Raw genomic sequence first — 17,494 nt, 5'->3', positions numbered from 1 at the left:
AAACTAAAAGCCAGTCCCTAAAGCGGCTAGCTCCGCTGGTACTAAATGCAAAACACATACATACATACATTCTCAGTGCTCTTCTTCTTCATTCGACGAGTCGAGACCGGCCGTTTCCGTCTCCTTGAGGTAGACGTTCCCCCTCACCTAAGGTATGTTTTTTTTTTTTTTTTTTTTTTTTTTTGGGGGGGGGGAGTACATCCTAAGTTTGGGTGCGAGGTTTAGGATACCCTTTTGAGATTAGAATTTGAATCTGGTGTGTCGAGTTAGGCTTTTTGCCAGATTTCTTTCCTAGTCTCGTGGTTTTATTCCTTTGGGGGTTAGGTTTTGTCTAGAATTGACGAGTCAATTAGGCTGTTGTCATTTCTTCTTTCTCGTGGGTGACCTTTTCAATTCTGCTATCTCCGTGGTTTAACCTTTGGGGGATAGGTCCTAATTCCCGTGGTTCAGTACCTTTTTGGTATAGGCTGAATTGGCGTATCTACTAGGCTATCGTCAATCTCTGTGTTCTCTACCCTTGTTAATTTCCAATGACTTACGTGTATCATTACGGGGTTTTTACTGGTTGATAGGTCACCTTTTTGGGCTTATGAATTTAGGAGTGTCAATCTGGCTTTTTCCTTTTCGTTCCCGTGCATGATCTTTTAATTACTTTTTTTTTTTTTTTTTTTTTTTTACTCAAGTGTTATTTTCACAACAGTGGTTTTTCGTTAATCTGTTAAAATCTCACGTGAATTTTGTGTTTTGTTTTAAGTGTATAAAAAGTACATGGCTGTGATCAAATGTAATAGGGTTGTTTTTTGTAAATAAAAGTTTAAAACACCCTCGTTTCCGAACCTGGATTGGATTGGCGATGAGACTGGGATGAAATAAATAAAAACTAAACATTTAGAAATCATAAATTCCTCCCCTCCTGGTCCCACATCGTGACAATACACGCGCGCGCGCGCAAACACACACACACACACACACACACACACACACACACACACACACACACACACACACACACACACACACACACACACACACACACACACACACACACACTCGGTGGCGTAGTTGGTAGAGCACTGAGCTGCCACAATAGTGGCCCGCAGCTCATGGTTCGAATCCTGCCCAGGGCCGAAATTATTTCGGTACCACTGCGCTTCGGGTCGTTACTCTGACTCTCGTGGGCGGGGAGTTGGGTGTGTGTGTGTGTGTGTGTGTGTGTGTGTGTGTGTGTGTGTGTGTGTGTGTGTGTGTGTGTGTGTGTGTGTGTGTGTGTGTGTGTGTGTGTGTGTGTGTGTGTGTGTGTGTGTGTGTGTGTGTGTGTGTGCAAGGTCATAGCATTACCCATAGATCGGACCTACGAGCTCTGAGCTCTCTTCCAGGAGGGAAATATCTGTCGATCACGAGTCCAACACGTGATCCAAAGACCAAGTGAATAAACACACACACACACACACACACACATATATATATATACATATATATATGTGTGTGTGTGTGTATGTGTTCATGTGCGTGTACACGTATGTATATACTGGTGTGTGCGTGTGTGTGCCTATACAGCGTTCTTGATAAAAAATCTTGACCTCTTCAGAACTGATGTGTTTACGTTACCGAGCAATCCTACGAGCATTCGCAGACAGAAAATAGTCAAAAAACGATACAAGGAAAAAAAGACACAGAGATAAGAAAAAAAATTATTGTTTGAGACGTGAATACAGCGTATAACCTACTTACTTGCCCTCATTGAGGTCAGACAAAAAAAAAAAAAAAAAAAAAAAAAAAAAAAAAAAAAAAAAAAAAAAAAAAAAAAAAAAAAAAAAAAAAAAAACGTTAACGTGCGGCAATCAGTATTGAGGTTCGCCAAAACTGAACTACAGTAGAAATGGACCTGTCATCCCCCCCCCCCGGCCCCGAAACTTTGATGGTTGAGCTCGGAGTGGCGGTGGGGGGGTAGGGGAGAAGGCGCTACGGGTTAGGTAAATCCTTTGCGCTGGGATGCCTTTTCGTAGTAGTTCCTTGATCTTCGTCGCGAACACAAGTAACACAAGGAGAAAATTAAACTGTTGAGTGTCAGCCTGAAGATTATATGTAAAGTTAATGTACGAGTATTGGTTCGTGATGTACGGCTAAGGGTTTAGTGGCGAGAAGCCTACCCCAGGAGAAACTGAGTACCTGCGGCCGAAGCCGCCCCTTCTGCCCTCCTGTGCGCCTTGGGGAATTGATGAGTGCGGGATTCGAACCCACAAGTAAGCGAGTTTGAGACCAGCACGCTTCCGATGACGCGACCAGCGCCCAAAAGGAGTAAGCAGTTCGATGATTTATCTTATTATTATCTATTCTATTGACATTATATTTTACCCGTTCGTTTTTTTACCTACTTATTATTCATCTAGTTGTTCATTCACTCATTTATTTGCTTTCGTGAATAATGACCATCTTCAGAAATCAGAAGAAGAAAAAGACTTAAATGTCATAGTATCTAGGGTTCTAAATCCGACAAATTCTGCAAAAGAAAAAAAAAAACAGCAAACAGTAGGATTTATTGGAAGAACACTAGAACACAAGACTTGAAAAAGTAATAATTACTCTATACAATTCTCTTGTAAGACCTCACGTCGAATACGGTGTTCACTTTTGGTTTCCATATCTTGAAAAAGATGTAGACAAATTAGAAAGGATTCAACATAGAATCACTAAAATTATCTCTCTATTTCGTAATAAATCCTATGAAGAGCGTCTAACTGAACTTAATTTATCTAACTTATCCAAACATACCTGTAGAAAACGAAGTGAATTTATTGTAGTCTTTAAAATGTTCCATAGCTTCGTTAAGGTGAACATAGATCATTATTTTATTAAGAGGTGTAATCATATCACAAGAAATAATGGTTACAAAATAGTTCATATGTGATCACACCAATAAATATATATATTTTTTTAACAGCATTGGAAATGTTTGGAATGAATTACCTGTTCATGTCATGATTTTAAATACAATTGACACGTTTATAAAACGCCTAAATGATTATGTGGAGTTCCAACCACAATCTAACTCATTTATCAGCATCGTGAGCTTACATACTTAAATTAAGTCAGTGATTCTTAACTGTTTCCAATGTTTACATCCGAAATTTCAATTCGCAATCAGAACCTATAGGTCTGTTGCTGTTTGCATTTCCTATGTATTCCTTTGTGTTTATTCATCTCGATTCGTTTGTTCATCTATCTATTCTCTAGCTTAGACTTCAACTCTATCTTGTTATTTAATTATCTTATTGTTCAGGGTCAACCAATTCATCTCTGAACACTGGAGGACGAACAAACAGTCATTTCCAGTTTGAACAGGCGAGTCTGCGCTATCTTACCATGAGGGGAGTGGATGTTGGAATCACTGGAATCAGTACAGAGGAGAATGGCTAAAATGATACATGGGCTCAGAAATTTACCTTACGGAGAGAAGCTTAGGCGCCTTAACTCACACTCTCTGGAAAAACGCAGAGTGCGGGGTGATCTAATAGAGGTGTTCAAGTGGATTAAAGGTTTTAACAAAGGTGACGCAAACAAGGTCATCATATTAAGACAACAGGGCAGAGCTCGCAGTAATGGCTATACATTGGACAAATTTAGATTTAAGAATGAAATAGACTAGACCATGCAGTGAGAGATGAAACTATCGGTTGTTAGAAAAGGTTAGACAATTTAATGGATGGGGATGATTGGTGGTAATGGACACAGAACTGCCTAGTGTAGGCCTTATGGTCTCTTGCAGTCTCCTTCATACTTATGTTTGTGTGTGTGTATTCACTCACCTTGGTCTTTCGATCACGTGCTGGACTCGTGATCGACAGCTATTTCCCTCCTGGAAGAGAGCTCAGAGCTCGTATGACCGATCTGTGGGTAATGCTGTGAGCTTACACGCACACACACACCCCCAACTCCCCGCCTATGAGAGTTGGAGTAACGACTCGAAGCGCAGCGATACTGAAATTATTTCAGCCCTGAGCAGGATTCGAACCCGGACCGCCATAGTAACAGTCGGGGACTCTACCAACCGCGCCACCGAGTCGTGTGTGTGTGTGTGTGTGTGTGTGTGTGTGTGTGTGTGTGTGTGTGTGTGTGTGTGTGTGTGTGTGTGTGCGCGCGCGCGCGTGTGTGTGTGTGTGTGTGTGTGCGTGTGTGCGTGTGTGTGTGTGTGTGTGTGTGTGTGTGTGTGTGTGTGTGTGTGTGTGTGTGTGTGTGTGTGTGTGTGTGTGTGTGTGTGTGTGTGTGTGTGTGTGTGTGTGTGTGTGTGTGATTCACCATGGTCTTGGATCATGTGTTGGATTCATGATCGACAGCTATTTCCCTCCCGGAGAGAGCTCAGAACTCATATGTGACCGATCTATGGGTAATGCTGTGACCTTACATGCACACACACACACACACACACACACACACACACACACACACACACACACACACACACACACACACACACACACACACACACACACACCAACTCCCCGCCCACGAGTTGGAGTAATGACTCGTAGCGCAGCAATACTGAAATTATTTCAGCCCTGGGCGGGATTCGAACTCGGAACGGTGTGGCAGCGGTTGCGAACGCTACCATTGTGCCTTCGAGTGTGTGTGTGTGTGTGTGTGTATGTGTGTGTGTGTGTGTGTGTGTGTGTGTGTGTGTGTGTGTGTGTGTGTGTGTGTGTGTGTGTGTGTGTGTGTGTGTGTGTGTGTGTGCGCGCGCGCGTGTGAGTGAGCTCATGGGTTGAATGTAGCGGTCACTGCCTTCAGTGCAACAAGATCACTGAAGACGCTGATGTTCTTTTGTTTCCTCAATTTCAGGTGATTTTGCCTCAGACTCTGCCAGGTACCAAAACAAACGACGATCCACTACATCTGCTAAAACAGATAAAAGAACGCATCGGCGATCCTTACATCTTTGAAACCAGACACGAGAATTCATCAGCCATCACTGCACCTTTAAGAATATATATTTATGATCAGACAGGAAAATACATCGAGACAAAAGAAAATAATAATATCAACCACACAATCCCGAACCTGTTGCAAAATTAAAGGAAAAATGAACGTGAAAAATGTCGTTCGGGTGAGTTATCTGTCATCGTTCCCGTTGGTACTTTACTTTTAAATGGGGTTTCGTAGGAAACAAAAAAATATTGGACGACAAAAAATATATATATATAAAAAAATGAATAAATAAGTAAATAATATACAAGAAGAAAAAATCAATATATGTAATAATTAGTAGAAAATAAAATATAATGTAAAAGAAAAGAAAAAATATATGTAATAAATTCATAAACAGCATGTAAATAAAAGTAGATCAATACAGTAAATACATAATGGAAAAATTAATGAGTAGTTAAATCAAGTAAATAGATTAATTGATAAGTTAATAAATACATAAATAAAAAATTAAGAGGGTTGGAGTACCGTTAGATTCATTCGCACTTGACTAACGTCTTGTGCAACACTGCAGGAAGCGTACACGTCGATTATTTATGACACTCGTAAGTTTCCAAGGTCATAATTCTCATCCAATTCGTGAGTGTACGACTCAACGGTATACACCACGTAGTTGTTAAGTTCAGGCAATTCAAACTTGCTTTGATGTCTTGTTGACCTAGTATATCTTGCAAGTTTTCTGCTACTTCTGAAATGAAAATAACGCCAAACGCACATCTCAAGTGATTAAAATGTTCCCGATTACTGTTTAGACATTTTCTTTCTGAGCTCAAATCTCCTTGACAAGCTGTAAATTGTGCAGGTGAAACTGTATCTCACTGACATACACCTTTCTCAGTCCTAACTTTTTTCTGAATTTTCATGGTTACTGCTTATTATTATCTTATTTGTAACTAACATTTTTAATACTGATGTCCTCATATCTTGACATGAAGTTTGTTTCGATTTTCGTTATCTGATTTGGACTTCGTGTCCATTTACGACCTTCACAATTTTGGAAGAAAATTGATCATCCTCATGTAGTTTTCCGCTAAACTAGCACCTCGCTTCTGTTACCTCTCTTAAGTATTCTAAATTTTCTAATGCGCGACAAACCCTGTTTCTTTCTTCATTACCTGACTTGCTTCCGCATAGACTCAATTTCGTTACCCGAACTTTGAAGTTGATCCTTAAACCTAAATGATTATACAATGTGCCTTTTACATCGTCTAACCACAGTCCAGTGTCGCCATATCATTACGTTACCAGCTATTCTGATACATAATTGTCGTTGCGGAGGATCAATTGGCACCATCAAGGTCAACCTTGTGTTTACTAATGATGCTGTCCTTCTTGGGGAGTCGTTGGAGGTCCAAGTTGCAGTCCTCGAGTCACTGCACAAGAAGGCGAGACCGCTTGGAATCTTCAGGTCTCTTGGACTTCAAGAAGACCCGGGAGTGTGAGGCCTTACTAGATGACAACGCTCACTCTGCCTATACATGTGGTGAGGGCGTTGAAGTCTTGGAAAGCTTTACATACCTTGGTAGTGTAGTGCATATCAGTGGTAAGTCATGTCAGGAAGTACCTCGAAGGATTGGTATTGCCCATGATGTTGTGGACTCGCTCTTCCAGAGCATATAGCGTTGTCGTTATTTATACACGAAGACTAAGATTCGAATCTTCAAGTCACCTGTGCTCCCAGTCTTGTTGTACGGCTGTGAGGCATGGACACTGAATTCTAACTTGAAGAGACATCTCGATGTGTCTGTTACTAAATGCCTTCAGAGAACCATGGAATATCACTGGAATGACTTCATATAAAACCAGAGACTACTGTGAGGCTCAGTTTAGGTCAGTTACCTTCAGCATAATCCGTGGACTTCATCTCCGGCTATATGGGCGTGAGGCACGTGATCCTATTCAGCGTTGTCTCCACAAGAGACCACCATCGATGGAGGAGGAGACGAAGAAGGGGACGACGCCCACAAAATTCATGGCTGGGACAAGTTGACTGAAGCTGTCGAGAGTTGATTGGAGTGGGGATAGAAGGGAGTCTGCATGGGAGTTACGTCAAAGACTGGTTTTTTCTCTGGACCTTCACGCTGGTGGCGTATATGTGGCTGGTATCGCGTTCGCCTGGTTGTGGGTTCGAATCCCGCACTCTTTTCCGATTCCCAGCAGTGATTGTGTATTACCTCCCCCTCCCCCCCAACAGTCCCTAAATCGCAAATTAGGGCAAAATTGACGGCTTCGGTCGCAGCTACTCAGTGTCTCCTGGCGTAGGTTCCTCGCCTTCACAGAGCAAGTAGTGATTGTCTTGAATCTTCATGAACTCTTCCAGCTCACAATTTTTTTTTTCTTTTTTTTTTCTTTTCTTTTTTACCGAAATTGTATGTTTCTCGCATCGTTTCCAATATTATCCAAAGGAACTTCCTATCCATACACTAATATATTTAGGTGGTGGCACACTGAGCTAGCATGCTACTTGCCTTTGCTACTTTGAAGAGAAACGGCTTCGGTTACAATATTCTGGACTTCCGTAAGAACATCTCAACAATGCGTCTAACATTCGTATTCTAAGTTTAACTTTTCTTAATTCGTCATTCAGCTTCTCACTATATGAGACAAGAGTAATGTGACTCAAATGAAGTAGCAAAGAGTAATGTGACTCAAATGAAGTACCAAAAGCAATTAACATGCTAGTGAGAAATGCGTAGTGTGGAAATTGTTTAGCTTGAAATCCGTACACGAATTTGAACCAGAACGGCCATAACCCACTCACACCTCCTGTATCAGATCTGACACTCCTACAACAAATTTTCTCTGGCTAACGTTAGGCGACTTTATTTCGCTTAAATCTATGGTAATACAAACCTTCACGCCTAGCTTTCCGTCGCAGGGGTTCTGCGCATGCGCGGCTGTGTATGTCGTTGTCATACTTGGCTTGACCATACTCGACCGGGGCCAAGTCGACAAAATCTACAGGCAGGAACAACTCTTCAGGTAGTGTGCTGTATTACATCTTAATTAGTTATTTTATTTATGCATGTATATATTTGATATTCATATGTATCTACATGCAAACACAAGGGTAGAGAGAGAAGGCCTCATGTACAAAGCTCTGTCAGTATATTTTGATTATTCACAAAGTTTAGGCAAGCCGACATGAAAACCTTCCGGCCCACAAGGAGGCTGAATGACCCCCAATATATATATATATATATATATATATATATATATATATATATATATATATAAAGTATATATATATATATATATATATATAAATATATATATATATAATTTTTTTTTTTTTTTTTTTTTTTTTTGCAGAAACCACCGTGAAATTGAAAAAACAGATACCGAACGTTTTCGTCTATTCAGACATTTTCAAAGGTACAAAAAAGCAATACCTTGAAAATGTCTAAATAGACGAAAACGTTCGGTATCTGTTTTTTCAATTTCCCGGTGGTTTCTGCAAAAATATTTTATCACGTGTGTTTTGTGATTTCTTTGCATATATATATATATATATATATGTATATATATACATATATATATATATATATATATATATATATATATATATATATATTCGTGAAGTAAGGAAGCAGGTTTTCTTTGATGCATGTAGAATTAAATACGACAGCATTCTGACAATTGTTAAACTTTTTCTTAATGTTTTCTATTTGTCTTATCAACTTTTTTCCAGTTGTAGGGTGAGCTGATACAAGTTCTCCATAGTTTTCCATTTAATATTCTCGAGCTTTCGTCTTATAAACAAATACCTTCAGCAAGTAGATCAGACAAATATAACAATTTGTTATAATTTGCAAATTCCAGAGAAATTGATTTACATTTGGTTGTATTAGCTCCCCAGTAATAATGTCCTATTTTGTCCCATCAGTATATGTGCACACACAGGCACACATCAAATGCTCTCCCTCACCTTATAAGAGGGATGCAAAAGTTAAATCACACAGCTAATTTATACCATCACACAGAACTGAAACACATTTCACACACCCTACCACCTCCCTATCCACTATTGTATGAAACAGTTGAGAAATGCATCTCTACGGACCATGCCATTCATTCATTCATTCACAATTCTCCTCCATTCACTCAGATCTACTGCACTCTTTCCTCTATGCTCAACGGACATTCTAAAGCTTTGATCAACCGTATCCGCCTCACTTCTACACCTTTCTCTCTATTCATTATGGTAACACCTGCCAAACTTTTTTTTTTCTTCAAATATTTCATCCAAAAAATGCTTCGGCTTCCTGAATATTCCACGTCTCTGTTTCATCCATCTATACAAAGGGAAATGTACTTACACCCTTGGCACGTTGAGACCTTTGTAGTTGGTAATCCTGAATCTAGTGAAGCCTATTTCTTTATGATAGTTTTCCTCCAGTAAATTGAAATACCGGAAAGTTAAAGTTGCTCAATGCGGCAAGAATTCTCCCAGAGGTTCAAACTTGTTTAGCAGGTATTTTTCATTCGTCGACGCCAGAGGTTAGGGTTTGAGTGGAGTCGTCGTGTACGAGGATCTTGCGGTCATGACATGGCAGAAGCACACACGCATGAGTATCAATGAAACGCTTTGGTGATTGTATATACTGTAGGTAGCAGCGTCCATTTCTGTAAACTTTCGACACTCAGTATTGTATCAATCTACTTTGTAAAGCACTTGGCCATGTGATAATTAGGCAATGAGTGTGTGCAGACAGTCATTAGCCTCATGACGTGAATAAAATTCAAAATACAATGTACCATGTTGAAATCAGCACGGAATCATAATTTCATTGAAGCTGTTAAAAGTGATACTACTTCTCCAGTTTATTTTATTTCAGAGCCCCTGAAGCGATAGAACAGCTCCAGGCTGAAAAATTCATAATTGAAAACGGAACTTTTCGCACTGGGAACGACGACGACAACGATGACGTCACGAAGACGCAGGATATGGAAAGTCTTGATGTCCTCATTTCTCGGCCGTTCGATATCCCAACTGCAATTTCTGAACCAGGAGACTTCCCCATTAACGCCAATAGAGGGAAACCCAAGAAAATTCTTATTTGGAATGAGGTAAATATATGCTCATAGTACAGTTAAGAAATTGGATATCTGGTCGTTTCGCTACATGGCCAATTCGCTACCAACCATTTCGCTACATTGCTTGGTCGTTTCGCTACATTTCTTCGGTCGTTTCGCTACATTCTTCGGTCGTTTCCCTACATTGTTTTTTTTCGCATTTGATATAGGAATATGATAAAAAATACAATGTGTGCAGGTTTATAAAGTCATTTTCTTTTCACTACATGGCCAGTTCGCTACCAACTATTTCAATACATTGCTTGGCCGTTTCGCTATTTCCTTTCGGTCGTTTCGCTACATTCTTCGGTCGTTTCGCTACATTGTCTCGGTCGTTTCGCTACGTTCAGTCGTTTCGCTACATTTAGCTACATTTTTCGGTCGTTTCGCTACATTCTTTCGGTCGTTTAGCTACATTCTTTGGTCGTTTCGCTACATTTCGCTACACAGTTGTTGTTGTTTTTATCGCATCTGAGATACGAATATGATAAAAAAAATTCGATGTGTGCATTTGAGATACGAATATGATAACAAAAACAATGTGTGCAGGTTCCTTGTCACTGTTCACGTTTATAAACAGGTTGGAAGTTATAGATCATTGATAGAACGCAGGTAAACAAATAATTGTCACAAATAGAATCCCTTTGTTCTTCTTTTCACGACAAAAGTCTATTGCTTTGTATGTCCTCAGATACCAATACTTAAGAAATTTATAAAACAAAGTATTAAAGAATTATTTTCCGAACAATAGTTTGCACGGGACATGGAGTGGGTAGGTAGGTTTGGACATCGTCTCAGTATGCTACGTGCTCATGAAATCATTGATATTAAAACTCGCTCACCGAGGTTGTGGGTGGAGCGAGCTGACCGTCAGACAGCTATTTAGGGAAGTCTAGTAGAGCATTATGTATTCTTAGAACTATCTAGTATCTTAATCACCGTATAAAGCTAATGTGCATTTCAGTTTTCTTGCTTTCAGATATCTAGAGCGTTTTCCCCGGGAATATTCGAATCATCACAAATTTTGGTACCATTAAGTTAATCTGCAATGAATTGACCACCACGGAGGTAGCTTAATATTCAACTAGCCAAATTACCCGCGCGTTGCTGCGAGTTCGTGAATAATCCCTAACCTAACCATACCCCACCTAACTTTAACCCTTAACACTAACCAAAATAATGTTTTAAATGAAATATAGTTATCCAAGTACCTGGAGTGATAGGGTATCAGAATATATATGGTTATGGGGGTCTATCTCCAAAACCCTAGAAGGAGTTCGTGATATCGACAAGTGAAAGTTAATTATCCAAGTACCTTGAGTGATAAGGTTTCAGAATATGGTTTTAGGGGTCTATCTGCAAAAACCTAGGAGTTCGTGAATAATCCCTAACCTAACTATACCCCATCTAACTTTAACCCTTAACCCTCACCAAAATATATTTTTTAATGAAATATAGTTATCCAAGTACCTGGAATGATAGGGTATCAGAATATATATGGTTATGGGGGTCTATCTCCAAAACCCTAGGAGTTCGTGAACAAACAGACAGAGGCTACTACTTTATTATAGTATATATATATATATATATATATATATATATATATATATATATATATATATATATATATATATATGGAAGGCAGATGTGGAGGGAGTGAACATGAGGGGACGTCCTAGGATGAGGTGGATGGATGGGGTGAAGGGGGCTTTGGGGAAGAGGGGAATGTCTGTTGAGGAGGGACGGGAGAGGACAGAAGACAGGGGTGAATGGAGAATGGTTGTATATGGATGATGTTGTGATTGCATGAGGTGGAATGGGTGGGGGGATGGGGGTGAGGTAGTATGTGTGAGCAAAATTTGACGCAGCCCGAAGGGATTTCTCCCCGTCCTCTCCTTTTATGCAATGGGGGGATGGAGAGGGGGGGGGGTCGCCGATTTAATGAAGCGGCCTTGCTGTGGATGTGCTGTGTCTTGCGATACTGCTTCTGACCCAGGGCAGTGGACAAGGTGCAGGGATGACCCGTCATCCAGGAGGTGCTCAGATAAGAGGGAGGGTGGAGGGGTGTGGAGTGTATTCAGGGATGGAATGGGTGGAAATGATTTTATGCCTTCCCCTTTTTGGCTACCTCCCTTGTAAGGGGGAAAAAGCCTTGGTATATGTATGTATATATATATATATATATATATATATATATATATATATATATATAAAAAAATAAATATATATATATATATATATACATATATATATACACATATATACACATATATATATATATACATATATATATACACATATCTCTTTCTCTGATCTCTTCTTCTGATTGGCTGGTCCTCAGTTGTGACGCAATATCTCTTCTTCTGATTGGCTGGTCCTCAGTCGTGACGTCATATCTCTTCTTCTGATTGGCTGGGTGACGATTTCAAGCAAGATAATAAACAAGATGATCAGAATTTTATAAGTATATAGATAGATTAATTTTTAATTATCGTTTTGAGTACTGTAATCTTGTGAACAGGCGTACGGGACAACGACCTATGGGTTTGGTTCGGGGCGTGGGCCCTTCGTTCGTGCCGGGTGTCGCGTGGACACCTGCTTCATGACCGCCAACCGCAGTCTGACTCGAATTCAAGATTTTGACGCCATTATCTTCCATTTTAGGTCGACGGAAAAGAAGGACCTTCCTACTGCCAGGTAAGTTGGAATGGGAGTAGAAACTATAACAGAATGTTTGTGAGAATGTCTTGATTGTATGTAGAATTTCAGGCAGCCGAAGCTGGTTTATCCCCACTGATTCCTTACACGACAATCCTCCTCCCTCTTCCACTCCAGAATGAAATTGATTTTTTTTTTTTTTTTTTTTTTTTTACGACAGTGAAAGGGATTTGATAAATATTTCAGGTTTACAATATACTCCAGTTTTTTAATGAAATAGCAAATAAAGTTCTATGACTGTGTTTGCTCTTTTTAGTACAAAATTTAGTTTAATCAATATAACATATACATTATCAATCTCTCGTTTGGATTATGTCTGTGTACTTTGCCCCCTAATTTCTTTAAACATAATTATGAAATAATAGAGATACTGGAGACGAAATTGACAATAAATATATGAGCCAAAATATACACATAAATTGAACCCGAATTTCGTATTATATTATGAAAAGATGACATAAGAACTGGAAATACATCAAGGTACACAAATCAACCTTATCATACTAACAACTGTTTTACTGCAAGCTAGGTACGAACTGTTTTAAAAATCATTTGCACCCAATAGTTTTAGTAAAATGTGCAATTTGTGCCCACTCAGTAAATCAAACTGAATTGTTTTAGTTAAATTGGAGTGATTTAGGTTAAATTGAAGAAAATATAATTGGAATAAAGTGTTTTGGTTTAAATTGAAGCGTTTCAAATCTAACTAATGTGTCCTTAATTAAACTCAAGTGTATTTGGCAGGTCCCCTCATCAACGCTGGGTATTCTATGAAACGGAGTCAGCGTCTTACATTTACCAGGATCCGGCCATCTACAACTTCCTCTTCAACTGGACCTTTACGTATCGACATGATTCGGATATCGTCTTCAGGTAAAAATATTGTCATACATGTCAGTTTAGTTCCTCGGATTATATCCAAGTGCACCGTAGGATGGGTAGACCTAACAATTCACTTTGTGATGTTTTTATCAGGTTTTCTTAAGAAAAAAATCTTGCGAGTTTTTTTTTTTTTTTTTTAACGTAATCTTCATTTTCCGCTAACATACGCTAAATGTGAGAGGTTTCCCCCTTTTCGAATTCCCTAAGTATTCCTTATGTATTCAATTCCTAAATTCCTTATGACTGGGCAGCATTACTGATCCCTGAGGTACCCTGCCTGTTGCCTCCCACTAAAATACAACATAGAGCACATTCACTTTGTTCATCCTATTCAACATATTGACAGCTTGTTTTCATTACAGGGCTGTAACGTATATTCTTGTTTCTCGGGATTTAGGTATATGCATTCTACATATCCACTTCCTTCTTGCATTGTGTCCGTGAGATGTTATAAAAAAAGAAAATCGAAAATATAAGGGGTAAGACTTACAAACATTTATATTACGAATCCCTTTGCTGTTGTGTACAAAGCTGTTGTATTTATTTGTAGTATACAGGAAAGACCTAGGTCTAAATACCAGACGTATGAATAATGCTACAATGCACTTTTTACCTTATAATAAATGAGTATCTACTTGCTTATGCATTGTACTTCATATTGTCATTTTATTTTGAACTGTCCCTATAACGAATATTTTTTTTTTTCTTAGAGAATATTACCATGAAGCACATCACGGCTTCCAAAACGCAGCAACATCAGTGAAATTTTTACCAGCAATAAGAGGTTAAGGAGAAGTATCAATTTGGAAATGAAACAAAAGGTCACTGACCAACACGATGGGTGGAAAAGATAAAATAGTAAATGCATTTCCTTGCGATTTAGACTGAATACGCCTTTGGTGCGACACAAAGTTCAGACAATCTGCAACAATTGCTTCTCAGGCTTAGCTGCGTCATTCTTTTTCTGAGCGGTGATTGGCTAGCGAACGCACAGTGAGAACGGTGGTAAGCGAAGCATTGCCATCAAGGATGACGAATCATCGCTACCTTCAGACATAATTTGTGTATCTATCAAAGACAATGGTGGAACATATGTGTGTGTGTGTGTGTGTGTGTGTGTGTGTGTGTGTGTGTGTGTGTGTGTGTGTGTGTGTGTGTGTGTGTGTGTGTGTGTGTGTGTGTGTGTGTGTGTGTGTGTGTGTGTGTGTGTGTGTGTGTGTGTGTGTGTGTGTGTGTGTGTGTTCTAAACTTATTTCAACACGAAAATGCATTATACTCAATCGACTGGAAGATTACGAAGCAGCGACATCGTTTTATGTTTCCTATTGTTATCATTTCCATTCTAGTAATGTCAACCTACAGTGTACGCTATATCTATTTATTATGTCACTCTATTGGGGATTATGTACTTTAGTAATATTTGTACTAATTAGAGTTGATAATATTTAACTAGGTTCAAATCATTGTAAGAGAAGAGGAGAGCCAGTCTAAACATTTACCATTTACAAAACTTTATTACTAAGAAATATAGTTATTTATGAATATATAACAATTAGAATTATAAAATTTCTAATGATATATCAAGATTTGGAGGAAGTGAGACGGATAATATTTCATCACCTGATTTTCACTACGCTGATTATTTTTCTTTTATCACTTTCATTTTTAGTTTTTATTATATAAAAATTAGTTTATAGTAAAAATAGATAAATTATTTTCCTAGTTGTTGACGGGGATTGTGATATAACAATCACTTTCCTAATTTTCTGTCAGGACATTGTAAGGGTTGGCCTGAGCGTTGTGAAGGTCGGAAGTGAACCGACATCAGGAATGATAAGACTATTCTTCATCTCCAGTTCTTTTTGGATTGCCAACCGTCCTTTATTTCAAAGGACAGTCCTTTATTCAACTCTGTCTGTCCTTGTCCTTTATTGAGATTTGAAATGACACTATTTGTCCTTTATTTTGAAATCATTTTGACTGGTAGTTCAATTTCCTACTCTCAAGACGTGATTGCAAAAGCGTAGTTCTTGTAAGGATGCAGACTCTCAACTCTAGTCTGCACAATACCGAAAGCACAGAGGGGGAGAGCGCAGACCAGGGCGTAAAATTAGCCTCATTTTACGTATAACTCAATTCTCCATTAAATGGACGTTTGGAAAGGCAATATCTGTCTGTCAACTGAAATCATGAAGAACCAAAACAAATATGGAGTATTATACAAGATAGAGATGAGGCCCTTCACAAAATCGAGCCGTAATTTGTTATAAATACCAGAACAGTGGAATCTATGTGAGAAAACTTGTAATAGTAGGGCCAATATTTCATGTTATCAGATATTTGGAAAAAACAGATTTTGATGAAAATTCAGCATTCGGCAAATTATCAAATCTAAGTTTCTTAGGCCATTCATCCCCAAAGTTTCAGAAATTTGTAGAAGTAGAACATTTGAAGCTAGAAGAAAAGCTTAAGATAAAGATGCTTAAATTAAAGACTTTTTGATTCAAAGAAACTCCGACACTGTCAAAAGCCCTGAACTCTTTACAAGCTCAAAAACAAGTAGACAGTGATATTTTATTTTGAAATCTATGGACTTTAAATGTATCGATGTTTTCAAAATAGTTTCTGTTGTACTATCAATTCCTGGAACATCATCTTATTGTGAGAGTTTTTAGTTTATGTCATCTACGAGTAAATGGCGAGATGAAAGGAACCGATGCTCTGTTGAATTAAGAATGAACTTCTCATATATTTTAACATAAAAGATAGCTGCTTGGAATTCGCTAAAAACATCAAAGATGATACAATCTTTCTGAAGGCAGCAAAAAGCCAGGGCAAATATAGTTTTAAAGATTAGAATTTTTTTATCAAGGTAAAATAAATGTCTTCTCATTCTTGTTTTTTGCATTTTCATTTAGAAAATTTAATATTGGCATCTATTATAATCTATAGCCACTTCAATAAATATCAATAAAGTTCTTGTGTAGCTTAACAGAGTTGGCAACCCTAAGTTCTTTCTACTTCTTTCTTAATTCCTCCTTCATACCAACTTGCATTCTGGGATGTAGTGTCTATATACTCGCGTGGTCATGACGTCACTTGGGGAATTCGTTTGGGGCGTTCCGTTTCTTTCACATTCAAATCAAGGTTCGTTTAGAACGTATCTTCAGCGCTTTCCGCTCTCAGGGGTTGTGTAGTCTTCCGCCAGCCGTCTCGTGTGACGTCCAAAACGCCTGTATATCCCTTACATAGTCATTATACTAATACTACTTACATTTGTATACCGTAAACACATGAATATATATGTATATATATATATATATATATATATATATATATATATATATACATATATGATGTCTCTCTTGATAGCGTAGTTGTTAAGTTACTACGGCACTTGTCATGTGATTGCTGGGTTCGAGCCCTTTGCAGTACCGCATTTCAATTACTGCATGTCAGCCTCCATTAGGTCTCCCGATGTTGATGGCGTAGAATTAAAGTGCATTGTGGTTGTTAAAATGTATCTCTAATCACTGAGACCCATTCAGTGTTGTACTATACTAATAAATCAAAACACTAATATTTTAAAGCGAAAAATCGCGAAATTTTCATAGATTACCGCGGGTTAAAAAGTTGCGAAACTTGAAGCACTACTGTGCTCTAATTAGTGATATTCTAGTGCAATACTCGTATCGCATGAAGACTTACTTGTTGGTATTATTACAGCTATAAGGCTTAACGGCCATAATCATTATTAGGCTATTTTATCATTATTTCAATTATTGCTCTCAAAATAATCACTATTGCCGTTATTATCATTATCACTAGTATTTCAATT

At 38.5% G+C, this 17,494-nt stretch overlaps 1 protein-coding gene across 1 annotated transcript in view; it reads left to right on the top strand.

Annotated features, from left to right (window-relative positions):
• Nucleotides 1-6,718: 6,718 nt before the first annotated feature.
• LOC143035672 (alpha-(1,3)-fucosyltransferase C-like) overlaps nt 6,719-17,494 on the top strand; it is a 32,324-nt gene continuing 21,548 nt past the window's right edge. The window contains exons 1-6 of the mRNA XM_076202538.1: nt 6,719-6,860; nt 7,859-7,962; nt 9,369-9,454; nt 9,819-10,050; nt 12,578-12,753; nt 13,519-13,647. Of these exons, the coding sequence (XP_076058653.1) occupies nt 6,719-6,860; nt 7,859-7,962; nt 9,369-9,454; nt 9,819-10,050; nt 12,578-12,753; nt 13,519-13,647 (869 nt within the window). The remainder of the gene's footprint in view (nt 6,861-7,858; nt 7,963-9,368; nt 9,455-9,818; nt 10,051-12,577; nt 12,754-13,518; nt 13,648-17,494) is intronic.

This window comes from Oratosquilla oratoria, chromosome 19 (genome assembly GCF_046742065.1).
Source record: "Oratosquilla oratoria isolate Oo_2021 chromosome 19, ASM4674206v1, whole genome shotgun sequence".
NCBI lineage: Eukaryota > Metazoa > Arthropoda > Malacostraca > Stomatopoda > Squillidae > Oratosquilla > Oratosquilla oratoria.
Note: the sequence above shows the minus strand (reverse complement) of the source record. Positions and strands in the feature narration are given on the sequence as shown.